This window comes from Ambystoma mexicanum, chromosome 10, assembly GCF_040938575.1.
Source record: "Ambystoma mexicanum isolate Mex_15411 chromosome 10, UKY_AmexF1_1, whole genome shotgun sequence".
Taxonomy (NCBI): Eukaryota; Metazoa; Chordata; class Amphibia; order Caudata; family Ambystomatidae; genus Ambystoma; species Ambystoma mexicanum.
In genome coordinates, this window is record NC_090932.1 from 150,046,319 (window position 1) to 150,073,030 (window position 26,712).

Below are 26,712 nucleotides of genomic sequence, written 5' to 3' on the forward strand. Positions count from 1 at the left end.
TCTACCCCACCCACACACCCTACTCACCCTCTCTCTACACCACCCACCCACCCTACTCACACTCTCTCTACAACACCCACCCACCCTATACACACTCTCTCTACCCCATCCACCCACCCTACTCACACTATCTCTACTCCCACCCACCGTACCCCAATCCCTCTACTCCATCCACCCACCCGACTCCCCCTCTCTCTACCCCACCCACCCACCCTACTCACACTCTCTCTAGCCCACCCACCCACCCTACAACACCCACCCACCCTATACACACTCTCTCTACCCCATCCACCCACCCTACTCACACTATCTCTACTCTCACCCACCGTACCCCAATCCCTCTACCCCATCCACCCACCCTACTCCCACTCTCTCTACCTCACCCACACACCATACTCACCCTCTCTCTACACCTCCCACCCTACTTACACTCTCTCTACTCCCACCCACCGTACCCCAATCCCTCTATCCCACCCACCCATCCTACCTCCAATCCCTCTATGTCCACCCAACCTAGCACCAATCCCTCTAGCCCCACTCACCCTACCCCAATCCCTATACCCTATCCACTCACCCTAACCTCAATCTCTATGCCCCAACCCATCCCACCCCACCCTCACCTTCTCTACACCCCAACCCATCCCACCCCACCCTCACCTTCTCTATCATCACCCACCCCACCCTCTCAACCCACAACCACCTGTCTCTCATTCTCTCTACCCCAACCACCCTGCTACCACTTGTTCTACCCTCACCTACTGACCCTACTCCCACTCTCTCTACACCTACCCATCCTACTCCCACTGTCTATACCCCTACCCTATTACCACTGTCTCTGCCGCACAGACCGTACTCCCACTCTCTCTTCCCCCACCTGCCCACCCTATATTCATTCTCTGTACCCCAACCCACATATCTTACCCATTCGCTCTACCCCCACCAACCACGCCCCCCTCTCCCTGCCCTTAACAACCCCCCATCCCCACTCTCACTACCCCCACCTGCCCACACTATCCTGTTCTCTGTACCCCCACCCATCCTACCCACTCTCTACTCCCACCCACTCTACCCCCTCTCTCCCTACTCAACCCTACCCCCTTGCTCTTTATCCCCACCCACGCACCCTATGCCCCCACACTTTAGCCACAGCACCCTACCCCCCACTCCACCCTACCCTTTCTATTCCAAACCACCTAATATCCTTCCTCTGATACTTTCGTTTTATGTCTTACCCTGTCACGTTCACCCTTTCTCGCTCATATTTCCTCTTGCTCGACATCAATGGCACCCTCTATCAATGGCTTCCAACCGTGATCTAATCCACTTCTCATTCTCTTGCACACATGCACCCCTAATAGCAGCCTCCTTTGACACTTTGCACTCTCCTCCTTTCACCCTGGTGCCGATGAATGCAAATGCAAAGAACAGCAATAACTGCCAAGACTGTTGGCTTTGCCAATGCTAGTTGAAAATCTGTTGATAGCAGGTCACCAGCTGGGGCCTGCATTTCTTTCTGTCCATCTCCATCCCTTGTCCCTTCTATGCATCACTGTTTCTTCGTTTCCCCTTTCCACCTACCTTAGTTTCCATCTCCCTCCCTCCTTTATTTCCTTCTATTCTTCTACGCTTCTTCCTCTGTTCCTTTGTTTCTTTCTTCGAGACTGAAAGAAGGGGAGCGAAAGATACATTCAAAAGCAGGGAAAGGCTTCCACAGGCCCTGGGCCATGGAAGGCCTACCGTGTAAACTGCCCGGCCACCTCTGACCCCCTGGTGGGAGGGTTGGAGGCTTTTGCGTGCTGGAAATGAACTAATCTCAGCAAAAATAAATGTGCGCAAACTAAGGGCAGTGAAACGAACGTATTATGGGATATGGTGCACGTTTTGCAGCCAGTCTAATTTAACCCAAACCCAAAAATAGCGAGTTTATGTAATCTGGGCTCTCGTTTTACAAGTGGGAGCTTTGGGTGTCGCACTTGAGGGGCTGGGGCGACACAGAGAACGCCCGCCACAGAGTGGCAGCAGATTCAGATGGCTTGTGTCGCAGTGCAGACTCACACAGGCCAAGTAGGCGGCCTTGTTTCAGAAAGTCCTGCTGCTTTAGTTATTGCACTAGTGTGGTGAGTGCGGGGGGGGGAAGGGGGGGTGCCCTTTGCGCCTATTGAAGTTTACGGTAGCCTTCTTACGGTAGGTAGCCTTCACTTGAGCAAATAAGACCCCAGGACTACCAGAAAAAAAATATATCAAAAAAACACCACTGGCGAATTTCTAAAAAACCTGTTAGTACTATCAGACACTTTCACCCTATATAAGATTTGGAAATAAAATTGAATTTTGTAAAAATACAGTTCTAACTTGCACACTGCTTAATCACGCAATGTTTATTTTAAAGTTATGGCGAGGATGCCGCAATGTATCTTAAGTGAGATCTATACTGATATAAATAAGGCAGTTACCGGCTGGACTGATCACACAGCCGTGGAGGATGCTATGCTTGTGTTCTGTGGGTCTTCATTCAATGCTTCTCTTTCCAGAAAGCCTCCGGGTACCACTTGGACCTGTTCTGGGTGGGAGTCCTCATGGCGGTGTGCTCGTTCATGGGCCTGCCCTGGTACGTGGCGGCGACGGTCATCTCCATCGCCCACATTGACAGCTTGAAGATGGAGACTGAGACCAGCGCCCCCGGGGAGCAGCCGCAGTTCCTGGGAGTCAGGTAGGCAATGTTCTGTAAAACGATACAGCGTGCTTTGCAATCCCGCATTTTCTTCTGCCATAAGCAGTAAATCGATTTCCACATTAACCCCTTCACGTTTTCATTTCCCGTATTTGTATTTCGATTAAATGTTCCCGTTTTCGTACAGGCATTAATGCGTTGGCTCTAACAACAGTTTTATCAAATAAATCAAACACCAGAACATTTGAGACATTTATTTCATTAGAACTAATACTAGATTATTACGAAAGCTCATCATAATTGCTTACCATTTCTTATTTAATGTATTTTCTAACAGAAGCGGTGCACTCTTGCGCCAACTTAAAATTTGGCGTAAACTTTGTCCTTGAAAACATCGGTACATGGAATGTCTTCATTCTCTCCACTCTGTTGACTGTGCTCGTTCCACCATTTTGAATAAGTACGGAACTAGTCCCATTTAAAGGAAATTAGTGAGTATTAAGATACTGGGTAGGGATTGAATCGGTGGGCCTCATTACGACCCCGGCGGTAGCTGTGCCGGTAAAAACGGCACGGCTGCCGCCAGAGTTGTGTTTTTTTCCAGAGCCTGGCTTTGGAGAATTAGAGGGGCATTACAGCCCCGGCAGTCCCGGAAGCCAGGCGCCGGAAAAATTAACTCCCCATTCAAGTCCCTTAGGACTCAATGGGACTGTTGCAACTGTCAAAGTCTACGAGCAGGTGCATTTCCTCCCGCCTGCAAACTTGTACTCTGCCGGTCCGATAACAACGGTTCCGGTAAGCCTACCGGCACCGTTGTTATTGGACCACAGGGTCATAATGACCCCCAGTATATGCCACTATTAGTGGCTCTGTGTGCACTGCTGAACAGGCAGCGATTTCTGCTTATTTTGCCCCAGTGGGGCATAAAACATCTCCCCCAAAGTCTATAAATTCAGAGCACGCGCAGCCGCTTTCCAGGCGCTAAGAAGCCCAGAAGGCCACTGCTGTGGCCCTGTGTTTATTGCGCCACTGATCCCTGGGCTTGGAGTTGTGGCTTCCAGATTTGCATCCTGACTTGCACCGCCACTAAGGCCAGGAAAGCAAGGCTGCTGGTTCCTCCAGGATACAGAGAGCAGGCACAATAGCAACTGTACATACTGGAGGCTAGAGGCTGGTGGCCACAGCCGGAGCGCACAGAAGGAGGTACGCTAGGGAGAGGTGGAAGAGCAACGACGGAGAGAAACACTGGGTACCTGGCTTTTTCATGGAGGAGGATCCCGGTTCAAGAAGAACAATTTTGAAGAATAGTCTCCATTGCCAGAATGTGGACATTTCCTCCTTTCCGCAGACCCATGAGGCATGTTCCTCAATAGCACCTCTGGGTGCTCTATGGATGAGGGTGCATGCATGCTAGCTCTTCCCAGATCTCAGAATTCACTGCACCAATGCACCTTTGGTGCATTGTGGTACCCAGCTCCTTAATGAGTCCCGACGTGGGCACCTGTGAGATATAAGTTAGCAACTAGAGTACACCTATATACAGCATAGTCCATTTCTTTACGCACTTCACAGGACTTGCCAAGCCCAGTGCCTCCCACTCTCTGTCCTGCACAGACCCTGCTCTGTGTTTTGGTGCCGGCACACATTTACACTGAACCAATAAAGATGCATTGCAGATGTTATTCATCACCGCACCCGTTGGGTACCTTTGTTCCTTTGCATTGTGTCTCACCTCCTTAATCCTCGCCTGCTGAAACACCCTCCCAGAATATGCAGCATTCTGGCGCTGGCTACCACTGAGATCTTTTGACGGGTTACATGGAACATCAATCTGAAAAACCAAAACAGCAACAAAGGAGGAAGATCAGATCTCAAACCTCGGACGAGGAGCTGTCTGAGGGACCAACAGATTCCACAATAGAAGACAAAGAATCACAGTAAGGGGGATATAGGGTGCTGTTGAAATCTATGGCTAAATATCTCTCCCTTATCAAATCTGGTTTACAACACCTGTGTAAACGACCATGGAGCCATCAATGCCAGAATTGAGGCAGCTGAATCCTGCATATCGAAACATCTTTAGAAACAGATAGCATCCCTGATGGACCGCCCAGACCATCTGGAGTCCAGAGAGCTTTGGAATAATATGAAGCTCTTGGGAGGGCCAAAGGGAGCAGAAGGTCAGACAGCTTTAAACCGTTATCAACACCACTCCAACTGGACATGAGTGATCACACTGAGATTGATAGAGCCCATAGGTACTCCAACCTCATCTGAAGACCCCGCATGGCATATTGTCTGTGCTCGTATAGCAAGGAAAAAGTCATGCAAAGGACAGACAAAATAATGAAGTTCTCTAAAACAGGTATAGAATTGAATTCTAGCGTGACTTGGCACTTGGCGTCCTCCAGAAGAGACACTATTTTTCTAAAGTCAAGAAAGAGTCATGGCAGTGTAAGATACATGAGTCCTGCAGAATCGCCCTGATCTCACTAACCCCTTAAGTGCTACGAGTGAGTATGTTTGTCCTTTTCGCATAGGAATGTATAATAGCTCAACAGCTCACGTAAGCAATAAAAATGGTACTGCAACAAGGCTAACAGGAGTGTGTACTGTTCTGTGGGAGGAAGGAGAGAGGAGTTGGTCCCACTCAGGAGACACAGAGGAGAATACAACAGAACCCACTAAGACAATTCCGGATATCTTTGGAAAAGCAAAACCAACTGCGAAGCCGGCTACAACTAGGGGTGACACGCAAAAAAAATGAGAGCCTTTTCATTCCCTCCAACAATCCATTAATTACAAGGCAAGCAGCCGGTTAAAAACTCCCCATTTCAAGTTCTGTCCTGTATTATTAAAGGGATACACAACCCTATAAACATCTGGACAGATAGCACAGTGAGTAGAGTGCTCGCTTTGACATCCGTGCAGAGACTGCGATGCAGGTTCGAATCCCGGCAGGGCCAAACTCAGCCTTTCATCCTTCCGAGGTCGATAAATGAGCACCCCACACTGTGGGTAATAATAAGCAGCGCTCAAATGCAAATTATTATTATTAAGAAATCCAAAATCATCATGTATCTTTTCAAAGATATTGCAGTTTTGCAGGAGTCTTACTTGAGTGGCTCTGACTCTGAAAAACTAGCCACACGCTGGGGAGGGCAACCATTTGTCATCTCGGGAAAGGGGCAGAAGAAGGGTATTGTGATACTGATCTGTAAACAGGTTCCATTTCGGCATGAGAGAGTTTTGATGAACTCTGAGAGCTCCTGGGTGGCAATGACAGGGCAGCCGGCTATTCATGAAACGTCAATAATGTCTTTACATGGCCCAAATATAAACAAGTGTTCCTTTTTGCAGTCTACATATGATCAACTCTGATCCTATACTGGTCACCGGATGATACACAGAGCGGACTGGAATGAGAAACTGGAATCTACTCTGGATAGATTCGGGGTTCCCAAAAATTTCACATCTGCAGCCATGATCATGTTTAAGAATATGCTCAAGGACTGCTCCATGGTTGATGCCTGAAGACTCCTATTCCCTAACAGTTGCAAAGATACATGCCAGTCTCCTCGCCAGCTCTCCTTTTCAAGAACTGATGCTATCTTCATTTCTGGCCTACAGCCTAATGACCCATTGGAGGCCATGCTATTGGCTGAAGCTCTCATGGATCATTCGCTGGTCATAGGAAGTCTTAAGAATGCTTGCCTCACTAGACCACCTCCTAGGTGGAAATACAATCCTAATGTGTGTCTATCAAGAGCAGAAGTTAAAATGCTCAAAGGCACTTATTTGAAATCATGACTCTGAAGGTCAGTGGTGAAACTTCTCAACAAATTCTATGTGATGCCAAAAAAGCTATGACTAGAGTGGTGATAAAAGCAAAAGGGTTGAGTTTTAGAAAAAGAGAGAGAGTGCACCCCTCGAAGCTTCCATTCAAAAGCTTGGACAACAATATAGGGAAACCCCAACTCACCAGATCCTAGCGCTCCATCGAACTAGACTATTTAACAAATGTTTGGATCAACGTAATTTGTTCGACATCCACGAGTCAAGCGACACTTGTTCTTACCACTTAAATGGGATAGCGCCCTCTGAACTGCAGGATCTATCATCCAATCACATTATTAAACAACAACCTGAAAATCTGAACTAAAATACTGTCCGGCCAGGTCTAGAAACACACCAGGACATTATTCGCACAGACACGGTGGGACTTATTGCACAAAGATCTTCACCGGATCACGTACGTTGACTTCTACACATTATTGACATGGCAGAGACCCCTCCCTTGAGAAGGTACACTGTGGTCTCTATGGATACAGATAAGACCTTCAGTAGAGTTGGGTGATCCTCATTCATTCGATTCCTGAAACAACTTCAATTTGCTTATGTTTTTATTGATTGAGCTCAACCCATACATGAAGTCCCAACTGTGAATGTCTCGACTGGCAGTGCTCTCTCGACCTACCTTGATCTAGACAAGGGCATATCGTATCTCCCTTATTCTTCATGATAGCCTCAGACCCTCTGGCCTGTCATATCAGAAGTGATCCCCTTATTAGCGGCATCCCGATAGGTGACACTGAGAGCCGACTCTTATTATAAGCCAATATCTCACACTCTCTAATCTCACAATAGATACAGCACATATCCTTAAGATTACAAGTGACCACAGGAACATCCTGGGTTATTAAATAAAGTGTGACAAAAGAGGTTCTCCCCATAGGGACCCACCCACCACAACTACATCTCTCTGCAATCCAATCAGTTCAGACAATTCCTGTTCTGACGTATTGGAGGGTTAAATATAGAGGCCTATGGTGTTCTGTGGGATGACGTAGAACGGGATTTGCAATGCTGGGTGACTCTCCCATTTTCACTGAAGAGCAGAGTCGCACTCTTTAAAATGGTCTACCTCTCTCAAATGGTATACTTATTTAACGTGCTTCCCATGCCAGTCCCCACAAAAAACTTTAAAATAATGTCAACATTGTTAGGTAAGAAATGGTGCAGTCACACTGTGTGAGACTACACAAGACTTATCTGGTTGGTATTAGGTAACCCACCTTTTGATATAGGTCTGTGCTACACAGGTTGGTAGTGTGACTGAGCAGCCAGGCCTATCTCAAGAGGGGTAAATGTGAGCTGTAGAGCTGTACAAATGAAATCCGTAAATACAAGGAGACAAGTAACACTTGCGCTCAAGGTTTCAGTTATAAATAGTTATTTATTTAACATCAGTTTTAAAAAGCATTCTTTAAAAAGGGCAAAAGATTGTAACAATACGAATACACTTTGACATTACTTGTCAGAATTATATAAAGCTGGTGGATAATCTTTGGATATGCTTCATACACTTCTCCTACACCCTGAGGCGACTTCAGTCACACAGATAGTATTTGCATTTATATATCTCACCAATATACTTTTGTAGACTCTGAGTTGCAGAAAGGAAATGTTAAGGGAAGTAAAAAAGGTTAGAACAATTTCTCAGACAAGGTGAGGACAACAAAACCCTCCAATGAAGTCTAGATGAGCCTTTCCCAGCAGTTACAGTATTACACAGCCTACAACCTGTGAGGGACAAACAGTATCAAAGTCAATGGACTTAGAAGGGTGCCTTTAGGGAGCCAGGACAGACAAAGTCATTCGGACAGTTGCTATGGATCTGATGTACCTCTTGGATAATAAATCTTGCACAAAGTTAGAAAGTTCCGAAAAATCACTTGTAGGAACACAAGCTGTTAAGCCTGTGCAAAGGGAGTTGAAATCAACTCACAAAATAAGTGGGTGCAAGTCTCAAGTGAGACAGCACAACTTAAGGTTATAAGGTAAGTACCCCCAAGCCTGAAAAAGTACCTTTGATAGAAGAAAGGGCTCCAGCTGGATTCCGTCTTGCTACAGCCAAACAGGCCCTGGTTCCTGAGCCTCGGTTGTGGGGACAAGAGGGAGGACGTCTGGAGTGCTCCTTCGGCGGTACTCGGGATCGTCGTTGACAGCTACGGGTTTTCTTTGTGTCAGCGGCACTTCGCGGTGTCAGCGCTTAGTAAGCAGCACTGATGCAGAACAATGGACACCGGGTGTACTTTCCTTGCTCCCTCGGTCCGGCACTCTGGTGAGGGGCCTCTGAACCAGGAGGTCTTGCTTCTGGAGGGTCCTTAGGAGGCTCCTGGAGTTTTTGGCTGGATTTGTTCCGCAGCAGATGTTGCACTCGACTATGGACACTCGACCGCTGGCATGGGGATTCTGCAGCAACGGAGAGGCACAGCAAGTCAGGGATGGTGCACAAGAGGAGTTTGTCTCTGGGTTAGTTGGTCCCACTAACCCAAGAGCAGAAGTAATTCCATCCAGAGCTTCTCTGTCGAGGTGAAAAAGGAGGTCAGCACAGCAGTAGAGCTTCAGCGGACAATTCAAGGTCTAGGAGGTTGCACCGGGCTTCACTTCTCAGTTTCTTCTGATGTTTCTTCCAGTGGTTGACTCTGTAGTCCCAAGAACCTCGCCTTTTAAGCAGGTTTCTCCCATTCATGCACAGTCTAGGCTGTCAATCACAGAGCAGGGTGGCTATGATTGTAATTTTTCCCCATCCTGAATGGAAGCCTACTTTTTCCAATTTGAAAAGTAATGTGAGTCTAAAAAAACGGCGTTACAACTTTGCTGCCAAGACTGAAAGACACACAGTATAATAAAACCCATTGCACAAACACCACTTTGTAGTCCTTATTTCCAATCACATGCTGCTTTATGCACCCTTCCCTTTTATAATCACTAACTACTTGCAGCTCTTAATGGATATGCCACAGACCCCAGCCACCCCCTTCACTGCTGCGCCTGCAGTAATCTAATGATAGTCATGCTTCAATGCAGAGCAAATAAAGGCAATGCTGAGTAGAGCTCTTCTAAGCTCAGAAGTCTGCCTGTAAGTGCTGCAAATGGCTGATCACTGCAGGTGCAGATCTGTATGGCGGCTCAGGCATGGGCTTAGAGAAGACAAAGCAATTTATTCTCATGCTCCGAATACAAGGAAATCCACCCCATTTCTAGGACTAATTGTGCCAAGTACAACTTCAACAAATAGGGCATAAAATCAGGAAGGAAAGAATCCAGCCTTATTTGAAAACAGCTTCTGGAACCAGGCAACAGTAATCTGCCAACGTGGGTAATTGCTGCCTGTATTTGCCATAGACCTGAGCTGCCTGTCTTATTTTAATGTGCCTATCCTTTGGGAATGGCACGCGCTGCCCTGGATCTCTCTCCTTGCTCCCCTTTCTCCTCTGCTGGTGCTGGCTTTTGTTGTGACTGGACCTGCGGTCACGCAGGCCAGTACGACCATTGCTGGGGGCACCCAGCACACACGTTGGCCTGAAGAGTTCCGGGCTGGCTCGCAGGCTCACAGGCCAGCCCAAGGATTTGCTGGGAGCGCCCAGCTGACATCCAGGGACAGGGAACACCCTGTCTGCCCATGATCACATGGGCACTTCAATGACCTCGGGGCTCCACACATGCAGAGTTGCCCTGCAGGGACTCGGCAGCTGCAGAGGAGCACGGGGACATGTTGCCCTGCACAGGCATTCTCCTGGTGCAGGGCCCTGCAGGGTAGGCCCTCCACCTGCCACGCAACACCAGCATCGTGCTGCCAAGAAAATGTGAACAATGGTGTCATGTTTTGAGGTGTAACCAGTACTTTAAGTGGGCTGGGGCCTGCCGGGGCCGGGCCGCGGCAGTCTCCAAAAAATGGGGCTGAGCCGGGGCCCTGCCGAGCCCCCCGGTCCCACCGCAACATTGGAGGACACATTTTCCCACCACGGCCGCAGCCACGACGGGAGATGCACCCGCCATGAAGTCATTCAAGCTGAAAGACGTGGAAGCCAGCCACAGCAACGCTGTGACTGGCTGCCACTTACGTCAGTCAAGGTAACTGTCTCTGGTGACCCCTCGCGCGAGGGGTCACCAGAGGCAGTAACTATCCCTTTGTTTCCACAGGTCGCCGAGGCGTCTTTAACGCTCGGCGAACCTGGGGATTCCTTTAAATATTTCAAGGTTTATGAAAGATGGCCGGAATTTTCAAGCCATCTTTTATAAACCCCGAAATGTTTAAAAAGATGGCCTGAAAACTACGTAAACCGTAGGGTATGCACACAAGTATATATAAATGTTATATATTTGTGTGCGTACTTTAATATGGTTTGTGTACTTTGCAAGCCATAAACAGATATTTATAAAAGATGGCTTGCAAAGTACACAAACCATAGTAAGGTACGCAAACACAAATATATAACATTTATATATTTGTGTGCATACCTTACGGTTTGCATACGTTTTAAGGCCACGCCCCTCCCATAAACCACGCCCCCAAATGAGCCCCCCCCCCCTCGATTTCTTACCCCACTTAAAGCCCTGGGTGTAACTGATCAGCCTCGTTATGTGTGAGGTGGGGTTTGGGTCACATTCCCCCACGAGGGGAAGTGAGGTCCGAGGATGGGAAGTCCTCAGTCCGAGAATTAAGTTAAGAGAATGAAGTCCTGCTTGTGAGGGCCTATGTTATTTCATCCTATACGCCATGATACTCCCCGCAACCTGACATAGGTGACGAAAGAGAACCCTGTGCGCCGGTCGTGTGTCAGAGGAGCCCCCATTGCGACGGGCTGGGCTGTGGAGCGCAAGCCCAAATGCAAGTGACCCGACACGGAAATGGTGCTCGCTACGCAGCAATAAAGGGGGAGGCCCAGAGGTTCACAGCAGACCAGTGCGGATGCTGCAGGAGCATCGCCACTGCACCCCACAACACGACACGGACTGAGGCTGTGTGAGGCACGCAGAGCACTCGTCACACCTGAAGCAGGCAACCAATGAAGGGTATGCCTTGATGAAAAGGGGGAGAGAGCCTGCTCAACATTGGGCAGTGAAGTAAGACTGACTATATTGCCAGTGAATAGGCCCATGAAGACACAAGGCAACAAGTGAAGGGAGCAGCTGCTCCCCCAGAGAGACACCGAGCAAAGGGTGAGTGAGCACAAGATGTCCAGTGAGGATATTCCTGCAACAATGTCAGCGCGATCATCTGACATGTTTGGCGCAAGCGGAGGCGGTACCCTGGAAGCTACCAACGGCATTTGACCTTACAGATACCATTCTCACGGCTTATGGCATTCCAAAAGTCATCAAATCGGATAATGGCCCACCTTTCACAAGTCAGGAATTTGCTAAATGTGTTCAGTACATGGGTTTTCAACATCGTAAGATCACGCCCCTCTGGCCCCAAGCCAATGGCACAGTCGGACGATTTATGGTGAATATGAAAAGGTCCCTACAAGTGGCACAGGTGGCGGGCATGCCATTTGAGCAAGTGCTATTGCAACTCCTCAGAGACTTTTGCCGCACCGCTCACAGCACCACAGGGATGTGCCTGGCTGACCTCATGTTCGGCAGAAAAATCAGAACCAGGATTTCTCAGGGCCAGAGCCAAGGTGGGAGGAAGGATTGTGATGGGCAGGTCTGTCCTAAAGACGCGGTGGAGAAGATGAAGATGAGTATGCGGATAAGAAAAGAGGTGGTGGGAAGGGTCCATTCACGTAGGTGATCCGGTAACAGCACGCCAAGATAGACAGCACAAGGAAGATTCCACGTTTGCTCCAGAAATCCTGACGTCGCGAGGAAGCCTCGCTGCATGATAATGGCAGAAAGAGAGGAGGGGAGGACAGTAACGAGAAACATATCCCACTTTTACGAACGCGGGGGAGGACAGGCTCAGTGGAAAGCCCCTATGAGAAGTCGATGCAGATGGGATTCTGAAGTTTCCTGTCAAGAAGGAAGTGAAGCATCTGAGGAGGAGTGGAAGGCACTTGAACAGGAAACACCAAGACAAAGCCCGGACGGCCAGAGAGAAGGAAGCCTGTCCAAGTGAAAATAAAGCCTATTAGACTCATTGAAGAAATGGGTTGATGTTTGTATGTTAGCATTTAAGAAAGCGGGAGATGTCATGTTGCGAGGCGTAACTGATCAGCCTTGTTATGTGTGAGGCGAGGTTTGGGTCACATTCCCCACTAGGGGAAGTGACGTCCGAGGACGGGCAGTCCTCAGTCCAAGAATAAAGTTAGTCCTGCTTGTGTGGGACTCCGTTATTTCAGCCTACACGGCCTGATAGTCCTTGTGGGACGTTTCCCCGCAACACGACAAATGGAAAGAAATGGAGTGCAATAGGCTTTTATAAAGCACCCGTGAGCACCATAGTAAAGTCCCTGCCTTCAGTGCAAACCTTATGTGCGCGAGTACAGGCTTGGTCAGGGCAAAACCTGCCTTCTGGGGTTCAGACATGCACATTACAGAGCCTATTCCTTTCCCCTCAGACGGCATTCCTGATGGTTCTTATATGCAATCAGTGGAGCACAAGTAACATGGAAATGCAATTTAGCACAGGAGTCATCATTTGCACCCGCCATGCAGTTTTCTTGCAGAAGTCTGGAACGCAATGTTACATTCCTTGTGAGGAAATCCAACTATGTTAAAATATGTTAACATTTACAATGAAATGACCAACTCAATGTTATTGTGTCAATATGTTTGCGGCCTATGTTTCTTTCTTTTTCCCTGTTAACCTGTGCTGAAACACATCAGAACAGCGAAAGGTTCTCTTTGCACATTCTTGCGCCGTGAATGGAATTTAATGCATGGGATTGCACTTTTATTTTGGCAGGGAACAAAGAGTGACCGGTATCATAGTCTTCATTCTGACGGGGATATCGGTCTTCCTCGCTCCAGTTCTGAAGGTAGGACGTTATGCACCAATGACATCGCAGTATTGGATGCCTGCCTATCGTATGTTCTGCTTTTTCCAAAACGTCACCTGAAATCACCAGGCATACATTTACCTTTAGACAGCCCTTGCTTCTATGTATACCTTGTTGGGGCATGTCCATAAGTACTGGCCTGTCTATGTCCATAAGTACTGGCCTGTCTGTGTATTACAAACATTATGGTTTGAAGCCGCTTCTACATGAGCAAAAATAGGTGTGCGACGTCAGTAACTCGCTATCATCCACAATCTCTTAAGGGCCTGATTCATGGAACGTTTACCTACGGAATTGCGCCATTACAAAACACTTCCATGAATCAGGCCCTGAACCTTTTGGGCCCTCTTCATGGAATGTTTTGCATGGTTCGGAGTGACTTTGCACTGCCGACACAAACCCTGATTAATGGAATTTAACAAAGTGTATTTTTGCGGTGCAAAGTCATTTTGCACTGCAAAAATACACTTTGCCCAGTTCCATGAATCTGGGGTTTGTGTCGGCAGTGCAAAGTCACCTTTCAGCAGGGCAAAGTCACTTTGAACCGGGCGAATATTCCATGAATCGGCCCTTTGGCTTTACTCTCCCCACGTATGCGCCCGTCAGTCCCACACAGACCATGACTCCTTCCAGTTATGAAGTGGGATGCACAGGGCTGAAGGTAGGAGGCAATGAGGAAATCACAGTCACTGCTACCCTGTGATAGGGCCTGATTCATGGAAGTGTTTTATAATGGTGCAATCCCATAGGAAAACGTTGCATGAATCAGGGTTAGTGCGGTGCAAAGTGACTTTTCACTGTCAACAAACACTTTGAACCGGGCCTAATTCACAGAGCAGTGCAGAGTGTATTTTTGCAGAGCAAAGCCACTTTGTGCTGCAAAAGTCTTCTTTGCACCACGCTAAATGGGCCTAATTTAAAGAAAAAGCATTGGACATAGTGCTTTTTTTGCGAATTAGATCCATTTACAGTGGGACAAAGAGTACTTTTGCAGTGCAAAGTGACTTTACTCCACAAAAATCCATTTTGCACCGCTGTGTGAATTAGGCCCGGTTCAGCGTGTTTGTTGGCAGTGCAAGGTCACTTTGCACTGCGCTAAATGTTAACATGAATTAGGCCCTAAATCTTTGCTTACATTTTTCAGGTGGCGCATCACACTCCAAAATGCCATGGCTCTTCACACCCACCCAGAGCGCTCAGTTGCAGGTGGCAAACTGCAATGATGCCCACACTGCAACCTATGGCTCCATTCAGCAGGTATCTGGGTTCTTGCCGGTCAGGTGCTGCAGCCTTTCCCTGATAGGAGACGTCCTGCAGTGAGGCCCTGAAAAGGTCCTTGAGGCCACTATTACGTGCTGCATGGTGCACTGGGTGCTGATGCTCAGTCCCGAAAATTGGGAGCCTCACAGTGACCAGGATGAGGAGGCCCAGTACCTGCACCTGTACAGGCTGAGAATTGCAATGACCAAGTCATCCTCTAGGGTGTAACTGACCATCTGTTATGGGCATTGGTTTCAAATTCATCCATTTACACTAACCATTCATTTCTTATATGTAAAAATCAAGTACTCCATGAAAACAATTTCTGTACAATTACCGAACTAAACTTACCACCTCGGCTTCCCTAGCCCACCACCCATTCCACACCTCACACATTCCTTCCTAGCTCAACTCTCTTTGCACCCTCCAATAACATCTTTGAGGTGGCTTTTTATAATGGCCCCTGAAAGTGGGAAGCGAGGTGGGATCTTGGACATGATAGTGGGGTTGCTCAGTGTTGTGTGTCGGCAGGTATGTTGCCTCCCCATTCTGCTGCATTCCCTCTCTGCCTCTACACACTCAAGCTATATGGCCTACCTTCCCGCATGTCCAACACTGTGGTGGACTCTCTATCGGTCTGAGCTGTCCCCAGTTAACTCCGTCTCTGTGCTGCTGTGCTGGGTGCCCTGCTCCTCTCCCCCTGGTCACACCTCCTCTTCCCTGCAGCCAATAGTTTGAGTCCCCTCTAACTGTAAAGCCTCCCCCTGCCATTGGCTGCAGATACTGAGTTTTCGGGGTAGCCACCCCCTCTGCACTTGCCAACATCGCCCCTTCTATTTAATATTTTGACTGTTTTTTCTGTACTAACTTCCCATTTTCTCTCCTCGTATTTCTTACTCACATTCTCCTGCATTATTTCGACAATAATGCACTATAGTCAAATGAAATTCTGACCATGGCTCCACCTCCTTCCCCACTAATTTGTTCAACTGCTTCTGTACCTGCTCTGGTAATCCCTGGCTTAATATGTGGTAAAATAAACCCACCATTTAGTCCTACGTTTCATGCGTCTCAAGACGCCAACATTCTTGTATCTCCTGAATATATTGAAGTGCATCCTCCTCCTCACGCATTTTGCGTGCCATGATTTTGCTTATGTCAGATGTGTCCGGGTACTTTACCCTGAGAGCCCACCATACGGCTGCTCTACAGTTATTGAACGGCACTCCATCATGTGCTGTGTTCTGCACTGTCACTCCAGGAGGACCTGTAACTTTTCCAAATATCGTCAGCTACCTCCCAAGAATGGCTGAAAGTAAACTCTTCATGTCACCCACTGCCAATGTTGTTCCTGCCATTAATCTTTCTAGCTCATCAATTCATTTCCCCATTCCCGCAGTTAATGAGGGTAGGTTACACCTCAAATTGTCCTTGCCCATCTGTTGCCACTGAATGTATTGTGGTCGTCCGCCACCCTTTTCTAGCAGCAGGAACTGTGTCAACCCCATACCTTGGTCATGTCTTCCTGAGCCTTGTGACAGTAAATGCTCCCGCCATACTAGTTCTTCTTCATCCAGGTAATGCCCTTAACCTCTGCGCATATGGGGTGACTTTGTTGGCACTACGTGATCTACCTTTGGAGCGCTTAAGGTGTGCCTCAAATTCCAGTGTCCCCCTTTCCATGTCTTCCCCTTCGCCCCACAATGTCTCCCGCTCTGGGCTTACTCCGACCCCATTGTCTCTAAGCTGTCATCGCTGTCTTCGCTCCTGTATCGCTGTCTTTGCTCCCGTTGTCCTCAAAGTTAAGTCTCCTCAACAAGTTCTACCCTTGTCATCTCTCTCCTATTGTGTCCAGTGAGGCACTTCCCCCCTTCTGTGGGGTCCCTGCTATGCTTCTGCTTGCCTTAGGGGCAGAAGCACTATTAATCCTACTCCTATAAAATGTCCCAATTCTCCTCCATATTAACTCTACCTCCTAGTCATTTAAAAGTTTGGGTCTTGTCATTATGTCCTCCTCCTCCTTGAGGCATCTCCCTCTACTTCTCTCTCTTTCACGCTCCTGTCTTCTATCTCTCTCCTCTTCCTATATGCGTCGATGTTCCTTAACAAGTTTTTCAATTTTCCTTTTCCTTTTTCCTGTCTTAATTACGTCTGCCTTTCCTTCTCATCCTCAGCCTTTCTTTTCACCTTCTCCTCTGTTTCTTTCTGTCTTCTCTTTTCTCTCTCATCTCTCTCTTTCGCTTCTAATTTCCCTGCCTCCTTTCTTAACTGTTCCAGTTCCTTCCTTTCCTCCCTTTCTCTTCTGCTCACTTCCTCCATTATTTCTGCCCATTCTCTTTTTCCCATCATTTCTGAACTTCCTCCTAAATGTCTCTGGGCCCCGTTACACTCTTTTCGTCCATTTTAAGGAATATCTTGCCTCCCACCCACTCGCTTGGGCGAACCATCACTTCTAAGTCCCCCTTGCGTCCCTTAGTTACCTTGTTGCCCCCAGTTAACGTTAGCTTGCAAATTGCTGCGTTCCTTGTGTTCATCAATCATAGTCCCTATTTTATTATTCACCAGCTTAGCGCCACTAAGTATATCTTCGCAACTATTCTCAGGAGGAGCATAAATGGGGTTAATATATCCTGCCATTGCTTTTAGCCCATTCAAGGGGATAAATCCCTGGCCTTCGATTGGAGGATCTGCAGTTTGAGGAGAAGGAGGAATGGGCGCTTCCACCACTATGTCATGCTGACTGAGCATCCACTCCTTTTTTGATGGGTCCTCTTCCTTGTCCTCAAACATTTTCCATAACTCCAATATTCCTAACCTGCTACTCAGTTTCTTTCCTTTATATGCAGCAGTAAGTATGTGGACATGTTTTGCAGCACAGATTTCAAAAGAGAGCCTTCCCTGGGCCATGGCTTTACCATTTTGCCATCAGTAGTGTGAGTCCATTCCGTGCTGAGGGACTTGTACAAGTGTCTCAGGGGTGTATACCCCCATAAGTGGCACATCCCTCTCAGACTTCCAGTACTTACTTGATCTCAAACCGGGATGTTGTACACTTAAACAATGATAAATTCAGTATCACAATTAATCAACTTCTCCAAAACACAACCCCCAATTTATTCCATCAGCCTCTCTAGCTCACCGACTACCACCAGGGTGTGTTCCGCACACCGTCTTCACTCTACTCTCCGCTCTCAAAGGCCAAGCCACAGTTCTTCCACATGCTCTTCAAGGCCAACCCAAATGGTACAGCACTCCTCTAAAGCTTCCACACTACCTCGTCCAGTTCTAAACCACCATCTTTTCCATATTTACTTTGTTTTGCCAACAATTCTGTGCCCCGGTGCAGGCCTTCACCCCCGCGTCAATGTGTTATGTCCTATTAACAACCTTTTGTGTGTGACATCACAAGCTCTTATGCAAACCCAATACTTTGAGTGCACTCTCAAACCCCACAATACACTTACGCATTGCAACACAAATACCGCACAGCCGTCATCCTGCTCTTTAACTCACAGGGGATACTAATCGTTAAAAGTATGTGGTGCTTCTTCTACACCGCAGCATAGGAGTACATACATCTATAAAGATTCAGTGAGATACCACCTTCCGCGACCTCAGATAGTGCCTAGACAAAGGGATGCCTCTCGCCATCCGTAAACTAATCTAACTGCCTGGAAAACAGGTATACATAAATAATGAATCTGTAAACTAAGCTAACCACCTAGAAACGGGTATACTTCTTGTCATCCGCAAACTAAGCTAGCACCTAGAAACAGGTACCCATACATAATTAATCCGTAAACTAGATAACACCTGGAAACAGGTATACCTCATAAAGAACACAAAAACAAATCACAAAACAACACTTCTGCTCCCCAACATTTGTTAAATTGCTGGGCCTATACTTACACTCCACGGATCTGCTGAAGCCCTCACACACCGTTACTCCCACAATCTGCCACTCTGCCATCCGGTCTGCTAGGCGTCCCATGGGGATTGGGCAGAAATTTCACCAAGGGGGCTCCTGACGACTTTCTCGATGTCCACATGTGGTCTTTAGTCCAGTCCTCGTGGGTCGCAACGCATCCCTTCGGGCAGGCAGCGGGAAAAAACGGTATTATTCACCAGGGGTCTTGGCAGCCATTCTCTGCTACCACCTGTATTAAGGCGAGGGATTTGTTAATCTTACTGATTACACGCAAGAGGAACTGGGCCGAGGAAATCCTGTGCACTCAAAAACAGAAGAGTCCAGCAATGTAGCAAAAAGGTTTACTGTTTATATGAGAGCTCTCAGACAGGGATCAAGCAATGGACAACACAGCATTCTTCAATACTGTCTCGTCGTTCACAGGCTCGTCCGGTGTTTCTGAGGCACGGTGATGTCACACAATAATGACACATCACACAAAACCTAAGGTGGAATAATATTGGTTAATAGGATAGACTACACACAACAAATGTAGGGGATTAGTATATTGATTGAATGAAACATATCTCGTGGCTCCTCCTGTGACCACCTTCTAAATGTTGCAACTACAAATATTTCAGGTTAGTGCACTGTGATTGGGTTATGCAACACAGTGTGAGCTTAGGGTCTTCTGAGCCTTGCAACTTTGGAAAGTTACCAGGCCAAGTACAACTGTTCAAGGTGGTGAGAATGGCCCAAAAGGTGCTGCATGTTCCCAAGAAGTTACCATCTCCGATCCTCTAGATCATGCGACAGAACATTTGGCTTTGAACCAGGTATTACTTTTGTATCATCCTGTCCTCGGTTGTATGGGAACAACCGCCTCAGCCTGGCTTGAATGAATAGGCTTTGTTTCCCAGGTTCAGATCACGTGTGCAGGGACCACACATTTGACTTCTCCTGCTTGCATTTATGAGGACTGTAATCTTTACATATGCAGGTGTTGTCCTATCTTGTCTGCTAACATTAAACATTCTCCCTCGTTGTTCTTGTCAAGAGTATGCACACTGGCTGCACTGACAGCCTCTTCTGCGCGTCAATGCAAACTCAGCATGTCAGCCTCTCTCTGTATTCTGGAGTCCCTTTAGTACCTTCCAATCATTTCAATGTAGATGTGGCTCCCATCCTAATTTAATGTGACTGCCCATGTTAGTTGCGTTTAAGCGTCGGCAAGCGGCTTATATGTTTTCTTGCGCAACTTGCAGTTACTGCATAGCAAGAGTGTGTATGTCCTCTATCTAAGTGGGTCATAAGCATGTTCTTCATGTCTACAAGCAATTTGATCTAAGTGTCTGAGTAGCCTCATGCAGGGATGCAGATGCGCTTCATGTCTAAAGCATCTATGTCATAGTCTTTGTCTTGAGGTCTTCAACCTCTGCATGGTCACAGTCAGTCTACCTGCTCTATTGACTGCAAACTTATATCTTCAGTTGGGTCATTAAGATAGGGTCTAAAAGGCTGTCTGAGTGAATAGCGTTTCTCACACCTGCGGTACATTGCCGATGGAGATGATGGGACCAGGAACGATGTAAACCTCTCATTTCTCTGCCGTCGAGATAAGAGAGGGATAGGTGTAACGAGGCCACCTTTAGGTTTCCCTCCTCACTTTCTTTGGAGGTGCTGAGCTAGGATTTTTCATAATCAGCAGCCCATCCTCCGAGATGTCGTCAAGCATTGGGACAGCAACTACCAATTTTCTAGAGGCTTTCCGCCTCTGAAAAAGGAACCCCTCCTTTCGTTATTTCTCTGGAACAAGATCAAAAAGCTTCACAGCTTGTGCGAGCAGAACATGGGAAGAACCGATTTCGTCTGGAGGAGAATCTCTAGAAGGCCTGCTTGGCATGTCTGTTAGCTCCCCACCGGCAGGCACCAGCTCATCATACTCATCAGTAGTAGTATGCATGCCAGAGATGTGTCCTTATTTGGGCCAGGATTTGTGTCTGTGAGCATAGCTGCAGGGCAGAAAACAATTGAGGAGTTGGTCTTGCAGGGCGTGGTGGTGGTGCAGCCACTGCCTCACGTGATGCCCAGGGAGGAGGACTTCTACTTGGCCTACTTGGGCAACCTTGTACACCTTGCTGGGCTGGCGGTAGCAGGCACTGCTGCAATCCAGTGACTAAAGTTTGCAGGGTAGACATGATGTCTACAGACAAGTCTCTGGGTGCCGCTGGTGTTCCCACAGGAACAGTAGGCACATCCACTGGTGAAACAGCCACTGGTGAAACAGGTACTGGTGGTGGCCGGGGTGCTGGCACAATTGTGTCCACTTCTTCCTTCATTTTGTCATGCTCAGACTAAAGCCTCCAGAGGCTCTTCATCTCCTGAGAACGCACCCTCTTACATCAACTGTGCAAGAGGTCTCACTGGCACCAGGGCGAAGAGTGGTTTGGTTTTATTTGGCGCAGTAGGGAAGAGAGAGATGGGGGTATCTCCTTGTGCACAACCATGCTCCTAGGAAATTAAGAAAGCACTGGAGTTGACAGTGCTGTAAACGCCAATGTTGCAGATACTGATATTGGAGGCAGAGTGATCCTGCATACTGTTGTAGTCGTCTTCGAAGTCATTGGCAAACTGATTGTGAATGGAGAGGTCATTGACGATGTTGTATATTTTCATCGATAGATCATCACCGGAGTCGTCAATGGGACTGTCATTGATGAGGTTGTGGATGAAGTAACTGGCATCAATGTTCACCTGTAGCTCATAGACAGGGTAGACATTGTCGCCGTTGAAGGACCCCTTGTCTTCGAAGAGTGGGACAAGTGTTTTGTTGTCGCTGTAGTCGTGGTTAGACAGGCCATAGATTGGGCCACTGCCGATGTTGTCGATGGGGATGTAGTCGAAGCCAGCGACTTATGTCCCCTTTTAGGTTTCTTCCCCCGGGAAGTGTCCTCATGGTATTTCAACCTCTTTGTAGAGGGAGTCCGATCTATGGGTCTGCCAACCCTGGCAGAGCCATGAATCCGGACCGAGGCTGCGTCAGAGGCCCTGGGACCCTCTTCCAACCAAGCCACCAACCTTCTATGGCGATCCTTCTGAGTCTTCATGGAGAAGGCTTGGCAAATGGAGCAGTTGTCCACCTTGTGCCGATTCAGACAATAAATGAATTTCTCATGTCGATCGTCCACAAAAATGTTCTTGAGGTGACACCTAGAGAAGGGTCTGAAAAGGCTTATCTAGCTGGCGACTGCCATGCCTGTGTGGAGAGGCCCTCAAAATCAAGAAGAGGACTTCTCTGAGAAGATCGTTGGATGTTCAGAAGATCATTGGATGTTCAGATCTTCACCGGCAATGGATCCCCGCTACCAGCGGTCACAGCCTTGACAAATGATGAAGAAAACAGTTTGAACATTTTCTCAAAAGTAGACAAAAAAGTTGAAATTTTGAGGAGCGAAACAACGAGGCCTCCCAACACGTAAACGTGCAGTGGAAATCTGTAGATGGCTGCCAGGGGTGGAGATAAGGAGGACCACTGTCATTGGCTGGGACAGTATAACCCAAAGTGACAGCAATAGGCTATACAAGTACCAAGCTGTTTTTAAGTGTAAAGCAAAACTGCTTTATTATTACCAAGGATTCCCGGCCTGATGACAGGGAATATTCATGAACATGTGAATCCATGAAAGATCCAATGCTGGAGAAAGTGCCTTTGCAACTCTGCAACCACAGATTTTTAAGACTCTACCTTATCATTTGGAACTGGGAAACAAGTCATTGGCCTTCATTACAAGTGAGCCGGTCTGGAAATAAGGTGCCGGTCAGAGCGTTACCGGACCGGCTCACTCTGAGTCTGACGGTAGGGGCAGTAAACAACCGGCAGGCCTGACCTAAGCACTGGCACCGTTAACAATGGTGCAGGTGTTTCAGTGTTCCCATTTCCGTGGGGTCCTATCGGACGCCACAGGAATGGGAACTTACCGTTCCACCACTGCCCGTAATATCCTGGTATCACCGGGATATCGGGCGGCAGAAACGGTAAAGGCGAGGTTGCTGGTAGGCCGACAGTCCTTGTAATGAGGCTGAACGAATAAGCGGACTTGATGTTGCAGTGATTTTTGTCACATGGAGATGCACTTTTTGTGGTTGCCTTCAAAGGGAGACAGTGAACCTATTTTCAATGTGGTTTGCTAATGTAGGCAAGGTGAGATCTTTTCAAATGAATATTGGATGCCCTGATAGATGAGCGAAACACAAGCAAAATCCCACAAGCTACCCCGCCTTTGCACACATTCAGAGGTCAGACCTGGTGTGGCCATTGCAAACCTGCTATCTATGACTCAGCAGTTTCATGGGGTCAGGATCGCTTAAAAAACAATGTATTCAGAGCATATATAAAAATCTACAAAAGGCAGAACAACACTGCAATACAAAGATACACAAATTGTATAAAAATACAGAGAAACACATCAGAGCTACATGCAAACACTAATAAATCATAAACACATTAATGGTGATATTAGTAACGGAAGTGGAAAAACGATTCGTGATGTACATCGAATAGTAGTCTACTGATAGTGTCAACACAGAATGTGTTTCTGGCTTAATAGGGGGGTGGGCAGTGTAGTTAACATCTCTCCCTTGTGTACTTGAGCCATTTAAGCCGTCTTCAGGACACGTACGGATTAATAATGTATGGACGTTGAGAAGCTCATCTTGCATCAAATACAGTTGACCAATAAAAAATAAGATACATAAAGGTTAAAAAACCTGACCACTATCACAACAATCTGATAAGAAAAATAGACCACACTTCTCATTACCCACCTATCGTTTCTTCTGTGTGTGTGTAGGGCTGGTGTGTATGGCTGGAAGAGGGCACAAGCCTGAAAGTCATAGAGGGTACATATCACTGATCTGGAACATGTGAAATTACTATGAGACAACATGAATTGATAAGAGGTATTAATGAAAAGCTTGAATAAAAGTTCTACTTAAAACCGACAATGCTTGTTAATGTTAAAGGACATTTGTACCATGCACTATCACCACTGAAGGGGCCCTCTGGCGCTCTGGCAGATCTGAACACGAAAGGAGATAGGGTGAGTTAGTAGGACCAAGCGGGAAAAGTGCAAGAGAGCTGTGATATGCTGTTGGCAGCTTCAGTTCGGATAACACTGTTCGCTGAGCTTAGGTGTGCTTTTCGGTTGGTAGCCATCGTGTTCTGTTTTGTTGTTACAGAGTAGTGAAGTGCGTGCTGTTTGGTGTGTTTTAGAGGTGAGGTTGCGTTTGGTTAGAGTTTGAGAGGTGTATGCAGAGAGGCGAGATTGTTTAGTGGGGTTGGTAAGTGCCATCGCTATCTAGGTGTGGCACATGCCAATCTTCACAGTTCTTTCCCGATCTGGTGCCTGCCAATCTCCAAAATTCTATTTAGATGTGGCACATGAATAGCTCCCCATTTCTGTATAAATGTGGTATCATTCACAGTTCACAGTTCTGTCTAGATGTGACGCAAGCCAATAGTCACACTTTTGTCTAAATGTGACTCAAGGTACCATTCACATTTCTGTCTAGATGGGAAGCAAGCCAATACCCAAAGTTCTGTCTAAATGTGAGGCAAGATATTATTTACAGCTCTGTCTAGATGTGATGCAAGGTCTTGTGAAAATGTGTTATAAGTTTCTCCTTCAGAGACACCTTTCAGTTCCCCTGGGATATCACAAGGGCGGCGGTAACGGTTACTCCCCATTTCCATGGAGTCCCATTGGAATGGGGCCATTGAAGCACCAGCACTGTTCCTTACGGTGCCAGTGCTTCCGTGACAACCATGCCAGCAGGGGCCTGAAAACTCGGCAGGTGAGGCCTGCCAGGGGATCCTTACCCTCTACTGGCATCATTGTAGTATGGCGATCTGGAAAGGGTGCCCGTACATTATTATTATTATTTTTAATTCTTATAATGCGCTTCTCGCTCATTGGCCTCAAAGTGCACAAGGAGATAAGACCGGACAAAACATAACAATAAAAGCGAGTATCAGGGACGACCGGCACCTTTAGTTCCGGACCGCCATACTCAGAATGAGCACCTATTGTTGAAGGGAGCTAATTCTACACAAGCGAGTATCAAGGAGGACCGGCGCCCTTAGTTCCGGACCGCCATACTCAGAATGAGCACCTATTGTTGAAGGGAGCTAATTCTATACAAGCGAGTATCAGGGAGGACCGGCGCCCTTAGTTCCGGACCGCCATACTCAGAATGAGCCCCTAGTGTTGAAGGGAGCTAATTCTATACAAGCGAGTATCAGGGAGGACCGGCACCCTTAGTTCCGGACCGCCATACTCAGAATGAGCCCCTAGTGTTGAAGGGAGCTAATTCTATACAAGCGAGTACCAGGGAGGACAGGCACCCTTATTTCCGGACCGCCATACTCAGAATGAGCCCCTAGTGTTGAAGGGAGCTAATTCTATACAAGCGAGTATCAGGGAGGACCGGCACCCTTAGTTCCGGACCGCCATACTCAGAATGAGCCCCTAGTGTTGAAGGGAGCTAATTCTATACAAGCGAGTACAAGGGAGGACAGGCACCCTTATTTCCGGACCGCCATACTCAGAATGAGCCCCTAGTGTTGAAGGGAGCTAATTCTATACAAGCGAGTATCAGGGAGGACCGGCGCCCTTAGTTCCGGACCGCCATACTCAGAATGAGCCCCTAGTGTTGAAGGGAGCTAATTCTATACAAGCGAGTATCAGGGAGGACCGGCGCCCTTAGTTACGGACCGCCATACTCAGAATGAGCCCCTAGTGTTGAAGGGAGCTAATTCTATACAAGCGAGTATCAGGGAGGACCGGCGCCCTTAGTTCCGGACCGCCATACTCAGAATGAGCCCCTAGTGTTGAAGGGAGCTAATTCTATACAAGCGAGTATCAGGGAGGACCGGCGCCCTTAGTTCCGGACCGCCATACTCAGAATGAGCCCCTAGTGTTTAAGGGAGCTAATTCTATACAAGCGAGTATCAGGGAGGACCGGCACAGAAAACTATCAAAAGAAGGTTGTTGGATTCTTTTTATGTTGTTGCAAATACAGGACCTGAGCTTACTGTTTTAAAATCGTTTTTGGACAAAAAAAGATTGTATTGGCCATGTGAAATATCCATATGTATTGAGTGAACTTTTTTTCGTATTGTATGTGTCTGTGTGTACATTTTGTATACTAGGTTATTAAAAAATGAAGAGAGTTTCATTTGATTTGTAAAAAGAGTATTTGATGTCACCAATGCCTATTTTTAATTTGCCAGTGAAGAAGAAACTCATGATATGTCATCAATGAGCTGGCATAAAAAGATTATGTAACATGTGAAGAAACATAGTGTGTTTATTGCACTGTTATGTTAATGGCACACTGAACGTGTGCCCCTGTTTTTCTGTATCCGCAGTATATCCCGATGCCAGTGCTGTACGGCGTCTTCCTGTACATGGGAGTGGCGTCTCTAAATGGCATTCAGGTAGGAGTTCTGATGCTGCTCTCTCACCCATCACACCCTCTCATTATATCACTTCTGTTTCTTATCCTCCTAGTAGCGGTAACTAGCAGTATTTGGCAACCATTAATTGTATGTATGATATGATATGATATGATATGGCATTTATAACGCGCCTATGCACAAGTGTTTCAAGGCGCGACATTGTAAAGGGACAATGAAATCACTAGAGCACTTTTTCCTTTCCTGTGCTCTTTACAAAGATAGCTGCCAAATCAGTCTAAAGTCATTATTAAAATATATGGTATTAGATTGGAAAAATCTGCTGAATTATTTCTTAGATGGTGGTCAGTTGCAGAAACTCACCATCCTTTCTCATGAGGGGTCCGAGCCACAGGGGCCAGGATTTCTCTGGCAGCTGCCCTATATGCTTTCCAGCAGGTGAATGGAGCAGGATTAACTAGCCTCACCCTACCATCAGATACGCCGTATTGTTTTAGTACATGTGAAGTTACCATTCCCTAAAACATAACTCAAGACTGCAGGTCCCAGGGTGCCCCAAAATGATCAAACTCTACCATCAGAGAAGATGGTCATTGTAAATGAT

At 47.2% G+C, this 26,712-nt stretch overlaps 1 protein-coding gene across 9 annotated transcripts in view; it reads left to right on the plus strand.

Annotated features, from left to right (window-relative positions):
- The window catches only part of SLC4A5 (solute carrier family 4 member 5), an 802,545-nt gene that overhangs the window by 699,797 nt on the left and 76,036 nt on the right, over positions 1-26,712 (plus strand). For all 9 annotated transcript variants that reach the window (XM_069617635.1, XM_069617636.1, XM_069617640.1 and 6 more), the window contains 3 exons: positions 2,532-2,710; positions 13,371-13,443; positions 26,061-26,129. In XM_069617635.1, the coding sequence (XP_069473736.1) occupies positions 2,532-2,710; positions 13,371-13,443; positions 26,061-26,129 (321 nt within the window). The remainder of the gene's footprint in view (positions 1-2,531; positions 2,711-13,370; positions 13,444-26,060; positions 26,130-26,712) is intronic.